At 41.0% G+C, this 21,779-nt stretch overlaps 1 protein-coding gene across 1 annotated transcript; it reads right to left on the reverse strand.

Annotated features, from left to right (window-relative positions):
• Positions 1-1,879: 1,879 nt before the first annotated feature.
• RAP2C (RAP2C, member of RAS oncogene family) lies at positions 1,880-21,375 on the reverse strand. Its single transcript, XM_072626654.1, has 4 exons — positions 20,875-21,375; positions 19,730-20,730; positions 16,843-17,155; positions 1,880-4,657 (listed from the first exon to the last, which is right to left on the reverse strand). The coding sequence occupies exons 2-3, from the start codon at positions 20,000-20,002 to the stop codon at positions 16,877-16,879; spliced, it is 552 nt and encodes a 183-aa protein (XP_072482755.1). The 5' UTR covers positions 20,003-20,730; positions 20,875-21,375; the 3' UTR covers positions 1,880-4,657; positions 16,843-16,876.
• Between the last annotated feature and the right edge of the window lie 404 nt (positions 21,376-21,779).

Consider the following 21,779-nt stretch of genomic DNA (forward strand, 5'->3'; position numbering starts at 1 on the left):
GGACACAGTAATCCCTACACACAACACTGTCTAGAAAAGTAGCATTTAATGGAAGTCACTATTACCATGGGGGCAATCTTCCCAGGTAGGAAGTCTGCTATGTCTCTCTCTCTCTCTGTTTTTTGTTTTTTCATTTTTTTGGCAAGAGTGCCAGATGCTAACTTTGTAATTTATTTCACCATCACAATTCTGATTTGTGTTGCATTATCACAAAAGGTTGGCATTTGCAACAAAGAAAAAAAATGCTATTATCTATTTCTAGGCCTTAGAGCTATTCTTAATATAAATTTCCACTTTTGGGGGTAAGTTGCCTTATGTTTCTGATCAACTTTGATTGTAGTGAGTGTCTTCAAGGAAGGCCTTGATTTGCACTTTGCTTTCTGGTCTGGATGAGCAATTGCTGCTTGCAGTGTTATGTGTTTTCTTCCAGGATTTCCATGTGGCTGCTTTCAGATAAACTCCTGCTTTTTATTTCTTCTTCAACAGTTCTTTGCTGGATTCTTTCAGTGAAACCAGCATCCTAAAGTTTCCAAGATAAATCCTCCTAATGCAACCCTTGTGAGACCTTCTAATTCTAACAAAAAGTGCCCAAGGCCAGCCACAGCAGATCCCAATGAACCAGAGTACCAAGTCTCATGCCCTGGGAACATTTTGGCTGTCTCAGAGCCTAAGAAACTTAAAAGGCAGGTTCCTCAGGCTTGGTATCAGTTGCCATCATGATGGGCCCCATGACTATGCTGGGTCACCAAGGAAAAAGGATAGAAGTATGGTGGAAAGAGCACTGGTTCTAGTCAGAGAACCTGGGTTCAAATCTCCCCTCTGATACTAAGAGACCTTGGGCAAGTCACTTCCCCCTCCTTTGGGTCCCAGTTTCCTTATCTGTAAAATGAGGAGAGTTGCACTGGATGGTCTCTGAGTTGCCTTACAACTTTAGATCAATGATACTATGGTGACTAACAATGAAAAGACAGGAAAGAGGATGTGAGGGTGAGTGGACCGCAATACCTCTCACTCCATTCTTCACCATTGTTGATCTGGCTGGAATCCCCTTCTCTCTCTGCTCCATGATGGGTAGGATGACCTTTCCTGCTAGGGTACCTTCTTTAGCAGAAGAGAGTACCTCGCAACCAGGAGCAAACAAACTTCGAAGCCTGAGGTTGAAAAGTGGAAAAGAACAAAAAATTCAATCCCTTGGGACTCTACTTATTGATGACTGGCTAGGCAATGAAAAGCTAATGGATGACATTCAAACCAAAAGCAAAACATTATTCTTATGTTAAGGCCCATGTACAGGAAAAAAAAAAAAAAGACCAGGTCATCTGTAAATTGAACAATCTCTACACAGAGAAATATTTTTTTCAAGGTCAGAATCAAAGAGATCAAATGAATAAAAACTTTAACTGACTTCAAAAAAGCAAGACTATTAATTTAATTGTTTTAACTCATTGTTCCTCAACTTGAAATTAGCTGCCTTGAATTCCATTTTCTTTTTCTTTTTTTTGGAGGGGGAAAGGGAAGGCAATTGGGGTTAAGTGAAATCCCATTTTGCACTGAGCACGTACAGGTCCCACCTGCCAAATCTGTAAATCGGCCAGTTGCTGCATATGGGCCGTATCACAGACATTACTCTTCTTCACTTGTCCATAATTTCTAAGTATAGCCATCCAATTGAAGTGCCAAGGCCCAGTTTTAGCACATCTCTCATTTCCACACGTGCCCATGTACAGTCAAAAACTGAGGATTATAATGAAAGACAGTTAAACAAAGGCACAAAAGATTGTTTATCTGATAACAACATTGCAATAACTTGATTACTCAGATGGGACTTGAGTAAATCTAGTACAACAAACAATGCCCCAAATAAGACAAGGAACCGACCTCAAGTAATACAGATGTCGATTTTATTAAAAAAGTTACAAACAGGTGGACTGTAAGGTTGTTTTTGTTTGTTTTTGGTTTTTTTACAAAATGACGAGAATGAAGTCTATTGGAAAAACTTTATTTTACAAATCTTTATAGGTCATTGTTCAAATTTTGCACTTGGTATTCCAGATTTCACTGTTCACTGATAAAGCTACAGTACATGAGATACACAATGCTAGGTTCTGGTGGTTTCCAAGCCCCTCTGCAATGATCTGAACATCTGGCAAAGACAATACCTATATTGCATTTAATAGCAGTTTCTTAACCTAATAAGCAACTTTACATGCAATCTATTGAGGAAGCCTAAAATAACTTTTGGTCCCTTTTATTTTTTAAAACTGTGCTGGAGAAACCATTTTTACTTCCTATTTCCCCTATTCCTGTCATCCTAAAGTAATTCAAGTCAAATTTGCTGCTGAGGTCAATGATAATGAATACTGTGTATGTATGTATGTGTGTGCATGTGTACACACACATATACACACACACACCCCTGTATAAAATGTTGTGGTTTTTTTTTTTTTTTGAGAGAGAGAGGAAGGAAGAAGAGAGGGATAAAGAACAAATGGAAGGACAGGAAAGAATGGGTGAATGGGGGGGAAGGGGGAAAGAAAGGGAGAAGGAAGGAGGAAAAGGAGAAAGGCAAAGGAATAGGAGAGGGAGGAGGAATGAGAGAGGAGGCAGAGGAAGGTGAAGAGGAGGGAGAAGTAGGGAAAGAGAAGGGGAGAGGGAGGGAGAAGGGGAAGAGAGAGAGAGAAAACTATCTAAAAGAAAGAACCCACAATTTTCAGAAAACTAAAATCTTCATGAATTATTTGAATCTCCTATTATTTAGTATAGCTAATAAAGATTAACCACCACCACGTAACCTACTTTGAATACAGTGTTTGGTTTTAAGTGTGGTATTAAAGTGCAAACCGAAATGATCAGGTTTCAAGCAGTTTATAAATAGGGAAAAGTATTCCAATCATCCCTAGTCCTCTGTTCTCACCATAAAATTATATATCTAAGACTAGGAGGTTTAACTTTAGCAAATTTCACGGGGAACTAAAGTCCGCCACCATGGAGAATCAAACAGTTCAATCAGAATTTTTGTTCCAGAAAAATTGGTCACAAAGACCACTGATGGCATTGTAGTAGGCCCTGGTGATACCTGCTGATGTACTTGAATATCGCACACAATGAAATACTCAATTGCCCCACCTCCCATAACCATCACTGCATATACTAGAGCTTTCTTGGCCAACAGTCTTTAGCTATTACAAGTCAAAAGAGTCCTTTTGGTTTTCTTTTCATTAGAAGCATGTTCAAATGACTAAAGCTGGGCCCCTAAGGTCTACAACTTTGGTGCAGTAGGTGAGCTGCAGTTCATCACTTCTGCAAAACATACTTGCACACGCCCACACACACAGGCACACACAAAACTAAAACTGAAGATAAAGCAAAATATTGAAAAACTTACAAAACTTTAAACTACTGCTAGAAAAAGCTCGCTTGTACACATGTTAAAACGGAAGAAAAAGCATCATTTATTCTTTATACATTTTTTTTTCTGTTTTAATACCTGTGTTACTGTTAAAATGTTCAAGTATTCAGACAAAATGTGTTGATCAGGTAAACAACAGGGAAGTCAATGGCTGTTCAGAGCGCATTTGCAATTCAGAGCACTGGAAAAAATGGGTGCTATCCCCTCCCTTACCTTACACTGATTTTTGTCTCTGTTGCTAACCTGTTTACTGGGAAATAACAAAAAAAAGCAATTGTGACAGTGCAAGAAAATGTTAACAAATATTGCTTTAAAACACTGTTCAGAAAGACAAATATTAACTATAAAATGTAAAATCATTTTATTTGCATTCACTTTACATGTGCAGAAACTGACTAGATGTAAATTACTAACCTGCCAGGCAAAGCTGAGATATTTGAGTGCAGGTATACGAAATTAATTTACCTAGAATACAATATCCCTTTTCAAAGGCATTGTCAAAAATAGGTCATAACTAAATTTAGAACTTCACAGAAGGGAAAATGCTTCAGCTGCAACTCAATGTTGCAAATGACATTTAAAAAAAATCATGAAAACCCCTTCAACTAAATATTACAGTCAACTTCAAATTGCAGTTTCCACCTTCTGAATGTGTCAATTACAGCACCCTATCATGGGGCTATATCAGATGAGAAAAGGGATGTTATATTCATACAGGTAAGATAGGATCTTTAGTTTCTTACAACACTGTCACACGTAAACATAAAGTCTCAAAATATCGACCAACCATTTCAGGAAACAAATATTTTCGCAAATAGATTGAAGCACTGGAGCGAGGTAATATACAGAAGTAACCACTTGTTTAAGGCTCAATTTATTCTCCATTAAAACTTTTAAAAGGCATTGAGTAGGTAATACTGAGTTTAAGTATTTAATAAATACAAGTTCAGAAATTGATTAAAGAAATCAATTAAAATATTAAAAATGAACCCTTGCATATTAACCATTAATAAGAACTTAGAAAGCTACAAAAGGACTGATTGATAAAGAATCTATTTTAACTTATGGTAAACGTGCTAAGCATTCTTGGTTAAGGTCTATGGATCTTGAAGGCTGTGGACCTTATGCACTTAATTAGGTGTATGGCAACATGCTGTTATCGAGACAGGTTTACCAAGGCTCAGTTCTGCAACCCAGGCTGTCAAGTTGTCCAAAGCAGCATCTGTGCAAATTCCCTCTGAGTTTTATCTGCAATAAAGACAAAAAGATTAGTGCAAACATAGAAAATATGGGAATATACATATTTTCAACATCAAGACTCTTTCATTGGACATTTTTTTCTCTTTCCATAATAATACATGTAGCAGTGATGGCTTATGCCCATATACCCACATACAAGAGAGACAGAAGGAAGAACTCACTATGTTTGCTACTCACAAAGGTGAAAAAGTCATTTTAAAGAGACATGCAAACAAGATAATGTCATTCAAAAGCAACTCTGCCCTCAGTATTATACTAAAACATGATAATGGTATATTTCCCATTGTATATTTTGAAAAGTCCTTCTAGGTTTAAACATCTCTGCTAACAGCAGATCCCAATGCACAAATATCACTCCCACTTGGTATTTTATTGGGTGTCTTGAAAATTATTAGACTACATGCATACTTATCAGCTTTTTGTTTTGAAAAGCATGATGCTTTCAAAATTGAATATTTTGGAGAATTTGCAAGCTAAGAAAACACATGTTCAGTTATGGAACACATAATTCCATTCAACAAGAAAGTACTGTAAATTCATTGCTAAACCAGAGCCTGTCTAGGGCCAATTGCAAAATAAAAGCTTCACTCACTGCCTCACCAGGATCTTATTATTTAAATAGCACAAAAAGGGTAGGGACAGACAGCAAGACTGACAGAGAATCACCAACTGGTAGGGCTGGAAGGAACATGAGAGGATACAGAGTGAAACCCTTCTGAGGCCCAGAGCGGAAAAATGACTTATCTATGGTGGCATGACTAGTGGGAAATCGATGCTAGAACCACAGGATGGAAAATGAGAGAACTGGATTAGAGAGTTTCCACGCTCAGTTCCAGCTTGAAGTTCTAGGGTGAAAAGCACCTCCAGAGAACAAACTACACAATACTTAATAGTAAACAATTATGTACTATGCTGTGTGCATTAAGTGCTAAAGGGTATTTTCTCTAAGACAGATGATCTCAAATGCATTTTTTCACAACAGTGCAATGTATTCTAATATCTTTTTTATTTACTATTGGAAAAAAATTCAAAATTTTTAGCCCAAATTACTAAATGTGCCTTTTTAGAAAGCTTTCATAAAAACAACAAAAAGACAAAGTTTTCTAATTTTGTACGCAAGGGAGAAAAGGCTTAGATTTTATAGTAAAAACACTGCTAACTGCTAACGGCAAAGGTTTAATAAAAGCAGTAGAAACCTGAAATCTTAGGTATAAACATTCAGGGGGAAAAAGGTGTTATAATGAATTAGGTTTTCTGAAATCAGTCAGCCTAAACATACTTTGAGTACAGAGAACATCCACCCCATTATTCTCAATAGGCTTAGGAAATAGGACACTGGCTCTAATCCCCTCTCTCCCATTAGATCTATGCGTAACCCTGGTAGCAAGATGCTTCTCTGGGTTTCAATTTGCCCATCTGCAAAAGGGCAATGTTAATTAGATTAGATGAGAGGTTTTTATACATTTAAAAAATTTTTGATTACTGTATTTCAGCATAAATGGTTTTGTTTGTAATCTTATATATTTTATGCATCTAAAAATGTTATTCTGAAAAGGGAACATAGGCCTCACCAAACTACCAGAGGGGCACAGAACACACCAAAAAAGGTTAAGAACCTCTGGGTCAGGTGAGCTCTTAGTTCTTTCCCAAATCTAAAACTCCAGGATTTTACTTTAGTTTTATTTGCAATGTAGAGAAAACCACTAATAAAAATATGAGAAATATGTTGCTTCACTTCTGTGAATTCCAAGACGACTGTATTGAACCTTGCCAGTTCTGTGGATGTCCACAGAATCATAGAACTTGAGAGGTGGAAGGGACTATTACAGTCACCTAGTTAGCTAGAATTCTCTATCAATGCCAAACAGTGCACAAAAGAGTAAGTACATTAATAAGTATAGAACAAGGGGGGAAATATAAATGGAAAGTAGAAAAATATCAGGACTATGGCAAGGATTACTATTTGAATGAGCACCATTTTCCATGATTCATTAATGCCAGCTCTGGGCAAGACTATTCTAAAATGGCCAATAACAAATCTGTGAGTGGAAATTTAATGCCCAGCATGGTCATATTTACTGCATACCAATATGTAATAATGTAATGCTTAGAAAGTCAAGATCCTACTATGCTGGCTGTAATATTTACTTTTGAACAAAGGCATAACTTTATCAAATGGATACATTGAAAGTTGCCTCTAACATGAATTTCAAAAGAGCAAATCTAATTTTTCAATAACACCCATTATAAAATTTGGAGATCTGTTCCCATGGGAAAAATTTCCAATGGAATGAGCTCACAACTTTTCGTGATAAAGGGGATAAGTGGCTGGACTTTTGGTAAGTTGAGAATTATAGTTCCCACTTGGTAATACACTTTCCCATATCTCAAGTATCCCTCTCACCCTTCCCCCCAGTCAGTCAACAAGCATTTATTACTTACTATGTGTCAGGCACAATGCTAAGCACCAGGGATACAAAGAAAGGCAAAAACAAACAAAATACCAAACACAAACCCCAAACTGAATTTTTTTCTATGCTCTGGGATCCCCCAGACTCCAACCTCACAGCTGCTGCAATTTCCTCCCCTCTGCCCTCTGCTTGGGTATTTATAACATCACTGGGCATCACATTTTTCCAGCTGCGACCCCCATTGCATACACAAAGCATAAATGAAAACCACCTTCATTTTAGGACTTTGGGCATATTGTAACATTTCAAGGAGTCCCGATTTCAGCCATGTAGGTATTGCCTCCTCCACCATTACAGTCAGAACCTCCTCCCCCCAATGTCTTTGGTCAATGGTTTAATGAATGGCCAAGGCAAATCAAATAAATAAAGAAATTACCTGGCAGATTTAGCTGGTCTGGTCTTCTATGGATAGACAGTCTGACGCCAGGCCAGTCGTGTAAGCCTTTCCAACTCAGTAGGACCTGCCAGGGCTTCCATGCCACTAGCACAGTCTTAGAGAACTCAGGGTGTCATACCATGGAGTGGAACCATTGCAGGAGGACTTCCAAAACGGAAAAGGAATGCTTTCAGGAAAATGTTAAGTTTCCTATTTTCAAGTTCTAAGCGTATGGAAGTCCATATGGTGATTTTGCTTATGACAAAGGATGTCTGGGAGCAACTCTATAAGTACCAGACTACAGAGAGCATATCTGAGTCATTTCAATAACCACTAAAGCCATTAGAGTCACAGATAGTACAATTATACTCTTTCCCCCATATGAATCTGCATTCTCAAACCAGCCAATATAATTACAGATCAAGTCTAATAGAGGTCATTCTTCTGATAAAATAACATCTACCCACTGGGCAAGAAGATTATCATCAAATGACAGGAAGTGTGAAAAGCAGAGGAGATACGACATGGGCCTTGGGGCCAGGGAGACTGAGGTTCACATCCTAAGACTCTTTGTAACCCAGGGCAACTCACTTCATCTCTCTTGACCTCAGTTTCCTCATCTATATGAAGGAGTGGAATTAAAAGGCCTCCAGCTCTAAAATCCATGATCCTATGTGTGACCTTGATCAAGGTTTCCTTCTCTATAAAATGAGTAAAACTCAACGGCCTCAAAGGTCTCTTTCAGCTCTAAATTAGTGATTCCATGTGTGACTTTGGACAAGTTAGCCTCTCAGGGCCTCAGTTTCCTTATCTGTACAATTTAAAAGTTGGGTATGATAATCTCGATTGTCTCTTCTAGTTCTAAATCTACCAAGCTATGATGATTGATGCCCCTGCCACATCTTTACCATTGAGCAGATGTCAGTCAAGTTGTCTGACTCTCTCTCTCTTCCCCTAAAACTATACCCTAGTGGGTGCACTGGAACTGAAGGCCATGCTACTGAAATACAAGCTCTGTCAAATCTTACCAGATGGTACAACAATGAAGCATTCATTTGCCAGAGGCCCCCCATGGCCAAATGTTGAGCAGCCTTATCTACCTCCCAACTATTCTGCACATATCTTGTATCTGTTTGGTTATTCATATGTTATCTTTCCCCTAAGAATGTGAGCACCTTGAGATCAGGGGTCATGTTTTTGCCTTTGTTTCCCCAGTGCTTAGCACTGGCACACAGAGTGGGTGCTTTGACACATAGTAGGTGCTTTGACACATAGTAGGTATCTAATAAATACTTATGGCCTGAAAGCTCCTCCCTATCACCCTGGCTACCAAGTGGTGATTTTTTTTTTAACTACAGCAGCTCATAAAGACTAAGGCAGGGAGGGATCATGATCTGCCTGGTTTGGGAAAGTACCCATTCCGATGAAACTGCAGATCCCCACTGTAAGTTTTATGCCACTTTCTTTCTCATTTACTTGTAAAAGAAACCACTACCTATACCTGAATATTACACAAGTAACCATTTAATGCTAAAAATACAGTATTTGTAAAACTATATGAAAATCAGTCCAGAGGGCACTCATTCTATACTCAAGCAGACAAAACCTTCAATCAGTGAGTACTTGGGACACACAAGGGAAAGCCTTGAAGATCCTAACTCAAAAGTCACCTGTCAGAAGACTTCAGAAAAAAGTTAAAGGAAAAAAGAAGTTCAGCAATCACTCTGAAAGACATTTTCCATATTAATTATGGTCATTGGGGACCAAAAGAACTGGGGGGTGAGAGGAGAGAGGAACCTATGGTTTGACCAAATTTGGATCTCTGCCTAAGCCTCAGGAGATGGTTTTCTAGAGCTGCTGGAACTGAAAAATGCATCTTCCCCCCACCCCCACAGCCAACCTCATGATGAAATTACTCTCCAAATTTAGCTAGGCGGGTCCTCAGATGACGGACATGGAGTCTGCTGCTAGGCTGTCCACATAACCAACCACAAATATCTCTTTGGAATTTCCAAAAGCATCATGTCTCCTCAAAGCTAAAAACTTCTTATAACTCAATTCAAGCCTACTATGTGCAAGGCACTGTAATTGGGAATTATCTTACATTTCATGTATTATCTAAGCCCAAATCCAAAAAAGCAGTTATAATTGTTTTCCTCTAAGACAAACAACTAGAATACATGCCACTTAATTACCCACATCACTAAAGATAATAAATACACCAATGAGGTTAAACTGACTTATTTACTACTCCATGCACCCCAAATATTCTCATCATACCATATGGTCCCACCAAGAATCTGCAGGGTAGAAAATCTTCCAGTTAAATCTGCAAGCAGAGATAAATCTTCATGTCAGCCCTAAAACAGTACTAGTATTATGACTCCTTCAACATACAGAAAGTATTCACACAGGCTACTTGGCAAGTCGGTAATGAATTTTAATTCTTTACAGTAATAAATCCTAGAGCAAAAGTTTATACAAAGCAAAAAAGCCCAACAGAGTCTCTTGTGTCAAATTTGAATTTCACCGAATAAGAAAGGTAAATGTTATTGCTGCACACCATGACAGCAAAATTTCCATTACACTAACATTCTCATTCATTTTCAAAGTATCCCAGAAGTTTTGGCAGCATAGGTGTATAGCAAGGCTTAAAGAAACTCTCAGTTTCCATTCAGTCCACATCTGGAATCACGCTGCATAGACACCACTTGCTGTGTCCAAGACACAACATAAGTCATCCTTGTCCTCGACTCTCAAGTTTCCACCATGCCACCAAGCACACCTTTATTTCACATATCTCCACCCCAAAGCTTAAATATTTAGTTTTGCTAACAAAAACCCTACTACTGAGCTAACAGGATAGTGTGCAAAGCATATATTAGCCACAGCCAGAACCCTTGGCCTCCAGGCCTAGGTCTGTTGCTAACCAGCTGTCTGCATTACAGTACAGGGGGCAAGAATGCCAACTCCAGAGTCAAAGGCCCTGGGTTCAAATCCTGTCTCTGTAGCTTACTACTTGAATGACCTTAGGCAAGTTATTTTACTTTCCTGAGTCTGTTTCTTTATCTTTAAAATGAGGAAGGGGGGTGGACTTCAGGGCCTCTGAGGTCCTCAGACCCTGTATAACTCCTTTAACGACTCTGGGCCTCCTCATCTGTAGAATGAAGAGACTGGACAGAATTGTCTCTAAAAGCACTTTCCAGTCTTAAAATTCAGGGATTCTATGTGAACATGAATTTAGGCAGACTAAAAGACTCCATTTATTTACAAAGAAATCTCAAATCACATAATCAATCAACAGCCCCAATCACAACACAAACATTGGTTCTTCTTAGTTATGTTGCCAGCCAATCACGGAGTCTGCCTCTGCTCAGTCAGTTCTAAATGATTTGTTCTGTATTGGCTCTTTCTAAGCCTGAGAATGAGCAAAGGATGTTGGAGTGGTCTTTGGATTGTGGGAGAATGCATTTCTCCAACAGTAGACACGATTTTCCTAGATTTTTGGAATCCTATTGAGAAGCAATTCCATCAGGAGAACTTTTCCTATAATAGAGGTCAGGAACACTTCCTTGGCACTACTACAACGCGGGAAATCAGTTTTTGTTTATTCTACTGATAGCCCTAAGCTAGGGAGGTAATGGAGTAAAACAGAAGAGTACAAACGTATTTCATTCTATAACAAGGCCCAAATGTAAGGTGAAAAGGAAGCAATTAAATAGTAGCACAATGGAAAGAGCTTTGGATTTGGAGTCAGAAATCTGGGGTTCTAACTCAAGTGCTACTACTTCCTAATTGTATGACCTTGGGCAAGTTACTTAATCTTTCTAGGGCTCGGTTCCTACAGCTGTAAAATGGGGAGGGGGAGTCGGACTGGATGACCTTGAAGGTACCTCCAGTCTCCAAAGCCCAGATTATAAATAGGGAACAGACAGAACAAGAGATGAGCTATCACAATAGATACATATACTCAGGTGCCTACCCACTAAAAGAAAGCACTGGATTCAATAAGCACTTGTTAAGTATCTAAGGTGGGGGAGAAGGGGGGAGTTGAACAACTAGGGGAGTCAAGAAATACCTCTACTCTTTCCCCTTCAAGGTAGGTTCTTCTATAGATCTTAAAAGTATATAATTGTCACTTAAACTTCCTCCACACCTATCACTGGCCTCTTAACTTTTGTTCACAATAAATAATGAGATGGCAGGTATATGTTTTTAATGCGAACCTCCCCCCCTTAAGTTTCAAGACTATATGCAAATTAAGGCTGGGGAGTGAGAATAAGATATTTAACCAAAAGAGATCTTCTGTCAACAGAATTCCAGCTTGGCTCAGTAACAGCTGATGTAACTAATAATAAACTTGGCTATTAACATGTCAGCATTGCCAGTACAAAATGCAACTTACGTCTGACTAATCCCCCCCCCCAGACCCCCACAACACACATTTAAGAAATCTCCAGAATAACATGTCTAATTAAAAGCTGGAAAAAAATAGAAACAATTCTGTTCCTATGTTTTATTAGCTACTGAAAATAACTTGAGAATGCCAGTAAGTTCCATTATATTTAGAAATAGTATGCTAGATTAACTAGGATGAAAATATAGAGAATCACTCTACAGACCACTGCATCATTCAACAGGCTTTGTTATTATCACTGCTGATGCTTGGTTGCCCTATGTGGTCTTGAATAAAGGGTTTGTTCCCCACTTAGAAAAACCAGAATGACAAGTAACAGACCTGAGAGATAGTGAAAAGACCCCCAACTCCATCAGCTTGATTCCTGGTGTTTGGGATTCTCGCTAATTTATTCCAGTTGGAACAGGTCTTTTCTACTCCACGCCCACCCCCTTTAAAAAATTTTTTTTTTACACTACTTTAATGCTAAACTAGTCTAGGAAATGGAATCTTTTAAAATGTGGTTTATGTGTCCAATAATCCTAGGGGCCAAAAACCTGAGATAAGTAATTCAAAAAGCAATGAGACAAATCAATATACGTAGCAGGAGGGAGCACATTACCAAAAACGACTTGTGTGTGAGAAGTAGAAAAAGGTGTGGAGGACATGTGTGGTCTCACCTTGGAAAAGATCATGAGGACAGATAGGTGGCAAGAATGAGAAAATGAGGAAGAGAGTTACCTAGTGTGGTACTTGCCACCAGATCTTGAAAGAATCAGAAGGGTTTCTAGTACATTGGGTAGATACATGAATTTTGGGGAAAACATGGATATAATTGACACAGGATTAGAGAGACTGCAATGCTTATTAGTGGGAGGTGGGAGGAATAATAATGCCCATATGAACCAAGTCAGGGATTCTTCAAATTAAAAATACCTGCTAAGAAGATTAGAAGTTATTCATTTATAAGGCCAAACTGATTTTTCAAGGCTTAATTTGCTGCATTTTCCCCCTCTGAGGAATGACTGCAGAATACCTGAATAGGCCATTCTTCTGGCACAGAGTGTGGTGGAGGGAGGCAGTGAGGGACAAGGAAGCAAACTCCACTATAGTCTTATCAGCACATCTTTAGTTCACATAATTATAACCAAACATGTATCTTCCTCAACAAACAATAGTATGTCAGCACAGCCAACTGTCAATTATCCACACTGATGGAAGACATAATGTGGTTAAACAAAAGCTTAGACAATCCAAATATATTAAAAAACCAAGATCTGTTGGTACTGAGAAACTGTGACACTGACCTAGGTTTCTAGATGCATTGTTACAGGGTCTATGGCAGGGGTTTCATTGATTTCCAAGGGGGCCCTTTGATAAATTTTCAGAGGGGTCCATGAAATTGGACGGGGAAAAAAAAGATAGCATTCCAGTATTCAATAACCTTAACTGAAATTGAGCATTGCCTTTGCTCTTTGAACGTAGGCACTGAAGCATTAGGCTGGCTATAGGTTTCACCAGTCTGCCAAAGAATACCCAGGTCACAAAAATGATTAAGAACCTCTGCTCTATGGGATGCTAGACTGCCTCAAACTGGCATGGAGACAAGATATGCAGGCATTGCTGAATTTGGCTCTAATTCTACATATATGCTCAGAAAAGCAAACACTGTCCTGCCCAATAAGTCGGCCAGCCCAGGAAAGGAGAGTCAACAGTTCTAGGAGCCACGTATATACCTCCCCAAAGCAGACAAAAAGCTGTTGAGTGTCTTATAAAAACATTCTCTTGGGCAAAAGACAGATGAAGCCAATTAAGAAGGTGGTAAAAAATAAAAAGGGGGAGTTATCAGAAGCAATTCTTACAGCATTAATGAAATTTCCATCTCAATTAGTATGGGAACCAATAAATTATAAGGGGGTGATCCTAAGCCTTGCAGACTTCTCCCAATCTGGGGTACCTATATAAATTCAATAAGCCCTTCCCCTAAACCTACTGAAGGGTTTCTATCACTTCCACATAAAAAAATTTGACCTTTCTTCTTCTGTAATGAATTTGACACTTTCAAGTCCCATAACTGATGCTATATGTCTCAAAATACATCAGTTATGTAGCAGATACAGGAGAAACAAACATATGCATCCCATGTCCCTAGACAGCTTGATCTTCCTTTATCATGCGCATCAATTGAATCTATCTATGAACGAGGCACAAAGTGCTTTGGTTTGGAAGTGTGTGCTCATGGGCTCTTCCCTCAGTATTTCCTATATATCACCTCACTCAGTATTTCATTTCAAGACCTACTTCTTCCTTTGGGTATTCCAAAATCACAGGCTAAGTAGGCAATTACTACTAATCAAATAAGCGATTTGGGGCAATGATCACATTTACTGATATCTATGTATATTTCTAAGTCTATGTTTTATGCAGTTTTGTACACGATCCATACCCAATTGGATCATTATCTAAAGAATAACAACGAAAAAAGAGACATACTTATTCCCAGAAAAGGTGATAAATGGTTAAAGACTATAATAGAAAGAACACTGGATCTAAAATGAGAGGACCCAGGTTCCAATCACACTTGGATCACTTACTACCTAATGTGACCGACCATGGGCAAAATTGCCTCCCCTTTCCATGCTTCCATTTCTCTCTCTGTAAAATGAAGGATTTGGATTAAATGGACCTCAAGATCCTTTCCAGCTCTAAAGCAACAATCCTACAACTCACATATTAGACAAAATCAATAAGACCCAATTTCTAGGTCAAGATCTGCCACTGATGAGCTGATTGGTTTTTGCCAAATAAGCCCCTTGGTGCCTTAGACAACTGTAACCACATTACAGTCTGAACAACTCTTAGATCACACGAATATTTATAGAAATAAGAACCAGCTCTCAAGCAATTTTTAATATGAATAATCACCTTGGAAATTATCCACTTAATAAACTTACCTAGGATGATGAAAACTATACTAGAGGAGACAAATTTCATACCTTTTCCTAACCAGTGCACCTTTAATGGGGTAAGGCAGACTGGGAAAATATTTGTTTGTAGGAGTTGGTAAATTGTTTCTCTATTCCTTTACAAAGCTGATAAATCTATATATGGTGTGGTGGAGAAGGTTTGATTTGGTGTAAGTGGCCCTGGATCTAAATCTCTGTCTACCTGAGTGACTTTGTTGGACATGTCATTTCCCTTCAGTTTCCTCCTCTGTAAAATGAGGAGGTTGGATCAGATGGCCTCTGAGGTTCTTTCTAGCTCTAAATCTATGATCTTATAATAAAAAGAAACTAAAGAGAAACCTGGATATTTAAGTCACCTGCTACGGTTAGTCCAGGGTCAGCTGGAGACCATAATATGAAGGTAAAGGTTTGCTCACCTATGACTACAGTGCCTGTCTGAACTTGAAGCTGGCTTACTGGGGAGCAAGGACGTGGCAACCCACCACCTCTACACATGCCTGTTGTACTGTCCTTTTGAGTATGATGCAGACCCAACAAGGTCTTGAATCCAACTTAAGAAATTAAGAGAAAATAAATGGGTTTTCATTACTTATTATGTGAAAAACCCAGCCTTATGAGAGTACTTCGTAAATGGTACTGCTACCAGTCTTCCTGTCCAAAAATGAAGCGACTTGGCTACCACTGTGATCTGTATGGAGGTCTGTAGCTGTGAGGATGATTTATGGCCTGACAGTCCTTTGTAGGGGGAGCACATATGAAGGTTGTCCTCTGATTACAACCACAGCCACTATCAGACACATGCTGCAAACTGTAATACAGCTCTGAAGACTTGGGGGGTCATTGTCAAGTCGCTGCTTCAAAGGGATCAATAACAGGGATCCTTTTAGCTGCGTGCCAGCCTGTGGGGTTAAGCACCTCAGTTTTCCATCATCTATATGTTAACACCCAAGTGAGAATATGTGCCTAGCTACCATCAATCTAGTGTGGTACCAATTTGGTGGCTAGGACCTGCCCCAATCTGGAGAAAACATTCAGGGTGATTGAAACACTAAAGAGAACACTGAAAAGGCCTTGGTTGGATGCTGCTATCTATTAAATTCACTTTTAAGAGCTCGCTTTCAAAAAGGACTCTGAGCTGTTTACTTTCTAACTCCAAATTATTGTAACTCTATTGTAACTCTAAATTATTTACTTTGCTATTTACTAAGCCCTGAACAAAGACATCTTCAGTGCCTGAGAAGGTTCCAGCTGCTGCCAAATAATTGTTTGGCTAGACTACAAGTGGATACATATACTCATTTATACTCTAACATGTATATTCCTATTTGAAGATGAGGTACTTGGTGGTACCCAATCATTATTATTATAAAAGATTAGATTGCTTATTCTTCAAGTAGGAGATACAGATGAATTTGATTACATAAGTACCCTATTAAACCATAAGCACTTATGCTGTAATTGAAATCTATTTACTTATCATCTTTCTCCAGAGCACAGAATATTAAAATCTGAAAAATATACACATCTCTTCTTCTAGAATTATATTTTAAAAAAAAAAGGCAGATTGGCCTGTGTAGTTTGGATAAGTCAAGGATATAATAGCCTATCTCAACTCACATGGCATATTTTACCAATCATTTTACAAATGACTCCAATGTTATTGTGAAATGGTTTGTCTGATGCACTACCTAAGCAGTGTATGGAGTAGGGGCAAACGGAAGCACATCTTGAAAAAACTGTATTCCTTGAAAAATAAAAGATGTTATAAGGTGGGATAGTGGTTAAGGTCATGGACTTCATTAACATATGAAATTCCCAGATGAGGAAACTCCATCTCTCCAAAAGCAGGCCAGCCCCTTCTCTGTAACCTCTACATAGCAATACTCAACGTTCTAGTTGGCTTGGCTACATGTGGTCAAGGAATACTATACTTACGTGGGTCAAAAGAGTAAGCATTAACTAACCTGCTCTGTATGGCCATGAATGAGGTTAGCTTCTTCACTGGATGATGCAAGTTGTACAACACTGATCTTGTTTCTCAGGCAGAGATGCATAGTTCATTTGCCTGACGATTTCTGCAAACAGTTCATCCACCATTGTTTTACTTTTGGCTGATGTCTCCATGAACGGGCAGCCCCATTCCTGAGCCAAAGCTCTTCCTTCTGCAGTCAAAACCTCCCTTTCTGATTCCAGATCCACTTTATTCCCCACTAGGATGAGTGGGACTTTTTCATATCTCTTCACCCTGACAATCTGGTCCCTCATCGGCTTGATATCCTATTTAAATAATCAAAGTAGTTAGTCACCTTGCCACAGAAAGAAGCATTAGCCACACAAAATCTTGTATGGTTGAACCCCAGGTGATTGTGAAATGACTGGTTTGAGGTACTACTGAGTATCACTCACCAGGGAAGTTATGAAGTCAAGTAAAAAACCAGAGCCCTAAGAAAGAGCTTGAAAAACATTTTGTTCTAAACAGGAACACTCAGGAGCAACGCCTCAATTTCAGAACTTTATAATCACTCTTTCCCAGACTGCACTGATTAAAAACAAGTTCTCCAGACATTTCATTTATGTGCACAGGGAGAAGTTGCCTATCTCCCCTCAATCTGTCTGCTGCCATCATTCCTTGCAACACCTGTTATCCCAGTTCAGGCTTGTAGGCCCCATACGCTCCACTCCTAAACATTTAGTCAGAGTGCCTGGGAGAAAATGTTTAAAGTAGAAACAAGAACACTTTTACTTTGGGCTTCTAGATATACCAGACCCAAATTAACACACCTAAATATGTTCCATTTTAAAAAGTCTGTTGCATGCATTCATTTATCCCAGGAAAAGCAAACATCTTAAAATATCTTAGAGAAGTCCCCCAAACCATCCTTTTGGGGAGGGGAGGAGTGTGGTTAAGGCAAGCCTTAATCTGAACATTCCAAAGGCCCTGACTGTCCATAATTCAAAAAGTTGTAACTTTAAAAGAAAATTTCCCTTGACTGAGAATCATTCCCTTGACTGGGAATCAGGTTAAAAATGGGGTCAATATCAAAGAATATCAAGATTTCAAAAGTGTGAGCAGGAAAATGTGTAATATAATTTTTATAACATTATAGACTGAATGACTTTTCTCCCATGGTGAGCTTTTTTTACCCACACCAATGAGAATGCTAGCTATGGGAAGAATATAGATTTGTCCTTTACAAGGTACATGCAATAAATATTAAAATGATGGGGCAATTCTCCACTATTTTTTCATTCAAACATTTATTAAGCACCTGCTACGTACAAGGTATGGTCTCCTGCCTCTAGAAGCTTATAATCTAGTAGGCTGAAAAGCAAATGGAGATGCTGGAAATAAAAATTCCCAACCTCAAGAAACTCAGTTAACTAATAACTATATTTTGAAGGTTTCCCTCACCACCACCCCCAGAAAATACATTTGAATGGCACCTTTGGTACCCTTTGAAAATAATGCACCTGATACTGGAGTTTTGATTACAACAGATCTGATTCAATTACTTACTGAATAAGGATTGGCCTATCACTAATAGTTAATTTCTCTAAGACAAAAAGTAAATCACATTTTATAAAGCTATCACTGGAAAAGTTCAACCAGATATTACAATGCTAATAAAAAGGAAATAAGCAAATTTCTCTGGGATAAAGCACTTAATGTCCCTTGAATAAACAGCATTAATTGAATACTTTAAATACAGAAAAAAACCAATTCCATCTCCTATGTCAATGCAGGTCAATATCACTATTCTGCATTTTTCACATAATAGTTACATTTATGTAGATCTTCTAAAATAAGTCCCAGCCAGTCCTTCCAGTAGGGATAGGAGGGCTTACCAAAGAAAATGGCCTATACCTAGCCCAGCATCTCAACTAAAGTCAAGGTAAGAAATCTGCATTACATCCAGTGTTTTCCAAACCTATTTAATTCCCACCACTAAAGTCCATTTGTTATCAAAAGCACTTTCAACTTGCTCATCTTTTTGACTGATCGTTAATTTTCTCTGCTCTGCTACTGCAATTTCATTCACACCCTCCCACCCCCAAGAGTTTTCCTACACTACAGATTCATGCAATTTCTGCATAAGAAATCAAGCAAGAAAAAGGCCTGGAGCCTGGGTAGGGGCTACACTAATCCAAGGGGTAGATCTCTTCTTGATCAGGGATTTGAGATGTAAGTGGTCATAGAGAATGGAAAATTCAAAGGTTTGCTTGCACAATTAGTAATGGATTCAAAAATTATTTTTCTTCTAAGTACCATTACCTTTCTAAAATCTCAGGTTTGCCAAATCCCCAAATACTTACTTAATAAAATTACAAGGAATTTCAGAAGGTGCTGTTTCCCTCTGATCTTTGGTGCAAAATCATACCCAAACTAGCCTACTTCTTATTTCTATTTGCTCTTCCAGAAACTATGCAAAACTTGTCTGGGCAACTTTTTAACTTTTATAGTATACAAAAAGACAATATGGAGAGCAGTTCTCTAGGCAAGATGGAATCTCAAGAGTTTCCAAAGTTGACCTTTCAAAAATAAAAAGCAGGCATCAGAACAGTGTTTCCATCAATACATTCCACTTAAATCCAACTCAAGAGCACCCTGGACTAGTGGAAAGAATGCTAGCTTTGGAGTTAGGAGACACGGATGAGATCCCACTCCAGACACTTACTGGCTGTGTGACCATGGGCAAGTCATCTCACCTCTATGATCTTCAGTTTCCTTCTCTGTAAAATTAAGATAATCAACACCTGCTCTACCCGCCTCACCAGGTAAGTCCTGGAGAAGGCCCTGAGTAAACCTCTGAGCCCTAAGGAAATGTGGGCCATTGTTGTCATCATTATTACCTGGAAAGACTGCTGGTTAACCAGGCTATAAACTAGGATGAAACCTTGGCCGTTTTTGATGTAGAGATCTCTCATGGAAGCAAACTGCTCAGTCCCTGCGGTGTCCAGGATTTCCAGTACAGAGGGAGAAGAGTCCACTTCGATCTCCTTGCGGTAAAAATCCTCAATGGTGGGATCATATTTCTCAATGAAGGTGCCCGTGACAAACTGCACAGTCAGGGCAGACTTACCCACCCCTCCGCTCCCTAACACCACCACCTTGTATTCCCTCATCAGTCTTCCCTTCACCAGCTCCCTCTCAGCAGCATAAAAAAGGGGCTCCACCAGCTATGGAGGCCGTGGGGGCGGTGGGCGGAAATCTGCCAACTCAAGTTGGGGTTTGAGAGGCAGAGGGCCTAGCCTAGCAGGGGAAGATGAGGAAGTTCAAGACAGGCGGCGGCAGCCCAGCAGGGGGAAAGAGAGCGAGAGGCAGGGCAGGAGCGGCAGACTGAGCAAGGAGGAGGAGGAGCAGGAGGGGTGGGGGTGGGTGCGGCTGGCTGTCGGCCGGGGGGGGGTGGGGGGGGTGGGGGCGGCGGGGGAGGAGGGGGTTGGAAATGCCCTTCCTAGGAGCGGCGGTTAGACTGAACGGGACGGGACGCACGGGAGGGGGTGGGTGGGTACTGGGGGGAGGGGAAGGGGGAGGAGAAGAAGGAGGAGGGGGGAGGAGCCCAGTGGTCCCCACTCCAGAAAGCGAGGGCTGCGGTTGGGGGCGGGGAGCCGGAGAGGCAGCAGGGGGGCTCACTCAGCTGCTGCTGGGGGGGGGCATGGGCATGGTCACGGTCACTGCTGCCGCCTCCACACAAAGAGGCCCGAGCCCGGGTCGGCTTCCTGCCGCGGCCGCGGGATTGCCGCCGGCCGGGCGCCCAGCCTTCCTTTCCCGCCGCCCCCTCCGAGGCTGACAAGGCTGGAGGGACGGGGCTGGCTGCTGGCTCGCTGGCTGGCTCCTCCCGTCCGGCCCTGGCCTGCGAGGGGGGAGAAGGACCCGGGTTAGGCCGCCTCCCCCTCCCCCTCTCCCAGGGACCCTGCCCGCGCCCGCCCCCGCTCCCCCCAGGGCCTGCCGAGAGGGGTATGGGGGAGGAGGATAGTGAAGGGCCGCAGTCACTTACCCCGGGGTACTCGCTCCTCGTCCGCCCCGTCAGCGCCGCCGCCGCCTCCGTAGCAGTTGGGTCCGATCAGGTCCGGCGGGCGTCTGCCCGGTAGTTGGCGGAGGGGCAGGGTGAGAAAGAGAGAGAGGAAGGCAGGGAAGGAGGGAAGGAGGGGGCGGGAAGGGGATGGGGGAGGGGACCGACCGCGGCGGCTCGGCGGCTCTAGGGTCAGTCGCTCGGGGCCGAGCCCACCTTCCTCAGCTCCGTCCTGGCTCCGCCGGCCCTGCCCTAGCCTAGCCAGTCCTCCCCCACGCCCGGAAGGGTTTCCCTGACACACAGACAGAGGGGTCCCAGTTCCCCTGATGTTCGGGGATCACTTCCGGGAGGGGAAGTTCCGCCTCTTTCGGCGGGGCGGGTCGACGGGAAGTCAGGGCGACGCCCTGTTGGGCGGGGTCTATCTGACTTTTGGGGTCACGGTCATGGTCCCGGCCCGGCAGTAGAACCCCGGCTGAGTCTCCGGAGTTCTTGCCATCCAGCGTCTGTTAAATGGCTATTGTTCGATGACGTCTTAGCCGCCCTTCCCCCGACGCAATCAATGGAAAGAGAACCGTTAGTTGGAACCTTCCCGAAGGACTGCCCTTTTCACCTCTCACCTCGATGGCCAACTGACTGCTCTCCCCTTCCTCAAATCTCGCGATCAGAGGGAGTGGGAAGGGGCCTTAGAAGCCACCTAGGTCCTAGGACGACACTAAAGACCCAGGGTCACAAAGCTAGGAAGCAACAGAGTAGATTAGAACCCAGCTCTTGGGATGCAGAGCTGCAAGGAACCTCTGTCTTCTGCATAAACTGTCCTCTAGCCTTGGAATGTTTTCCCTACACCTTTTAAAATCAGTACCATCTCTTAAAGGACAGCTCAGATGCCTTGA

Source organism: Notamacropus eugenii, chromosome X (genome assembly GCF_028372415.1).
Source record: "Notamacropus eugenii isolate mMacEug1 chromosome X, mMacEug1.pri_v2, whole genome shotgun sequence".
Taxonomy (NCBI): domain Eukaryota; kingdom Metazoa; phylum Chordata; class Mammalia; order Diprotodontia; family Macropodidae; genus Notamacropus; species Notamacropus eugenii.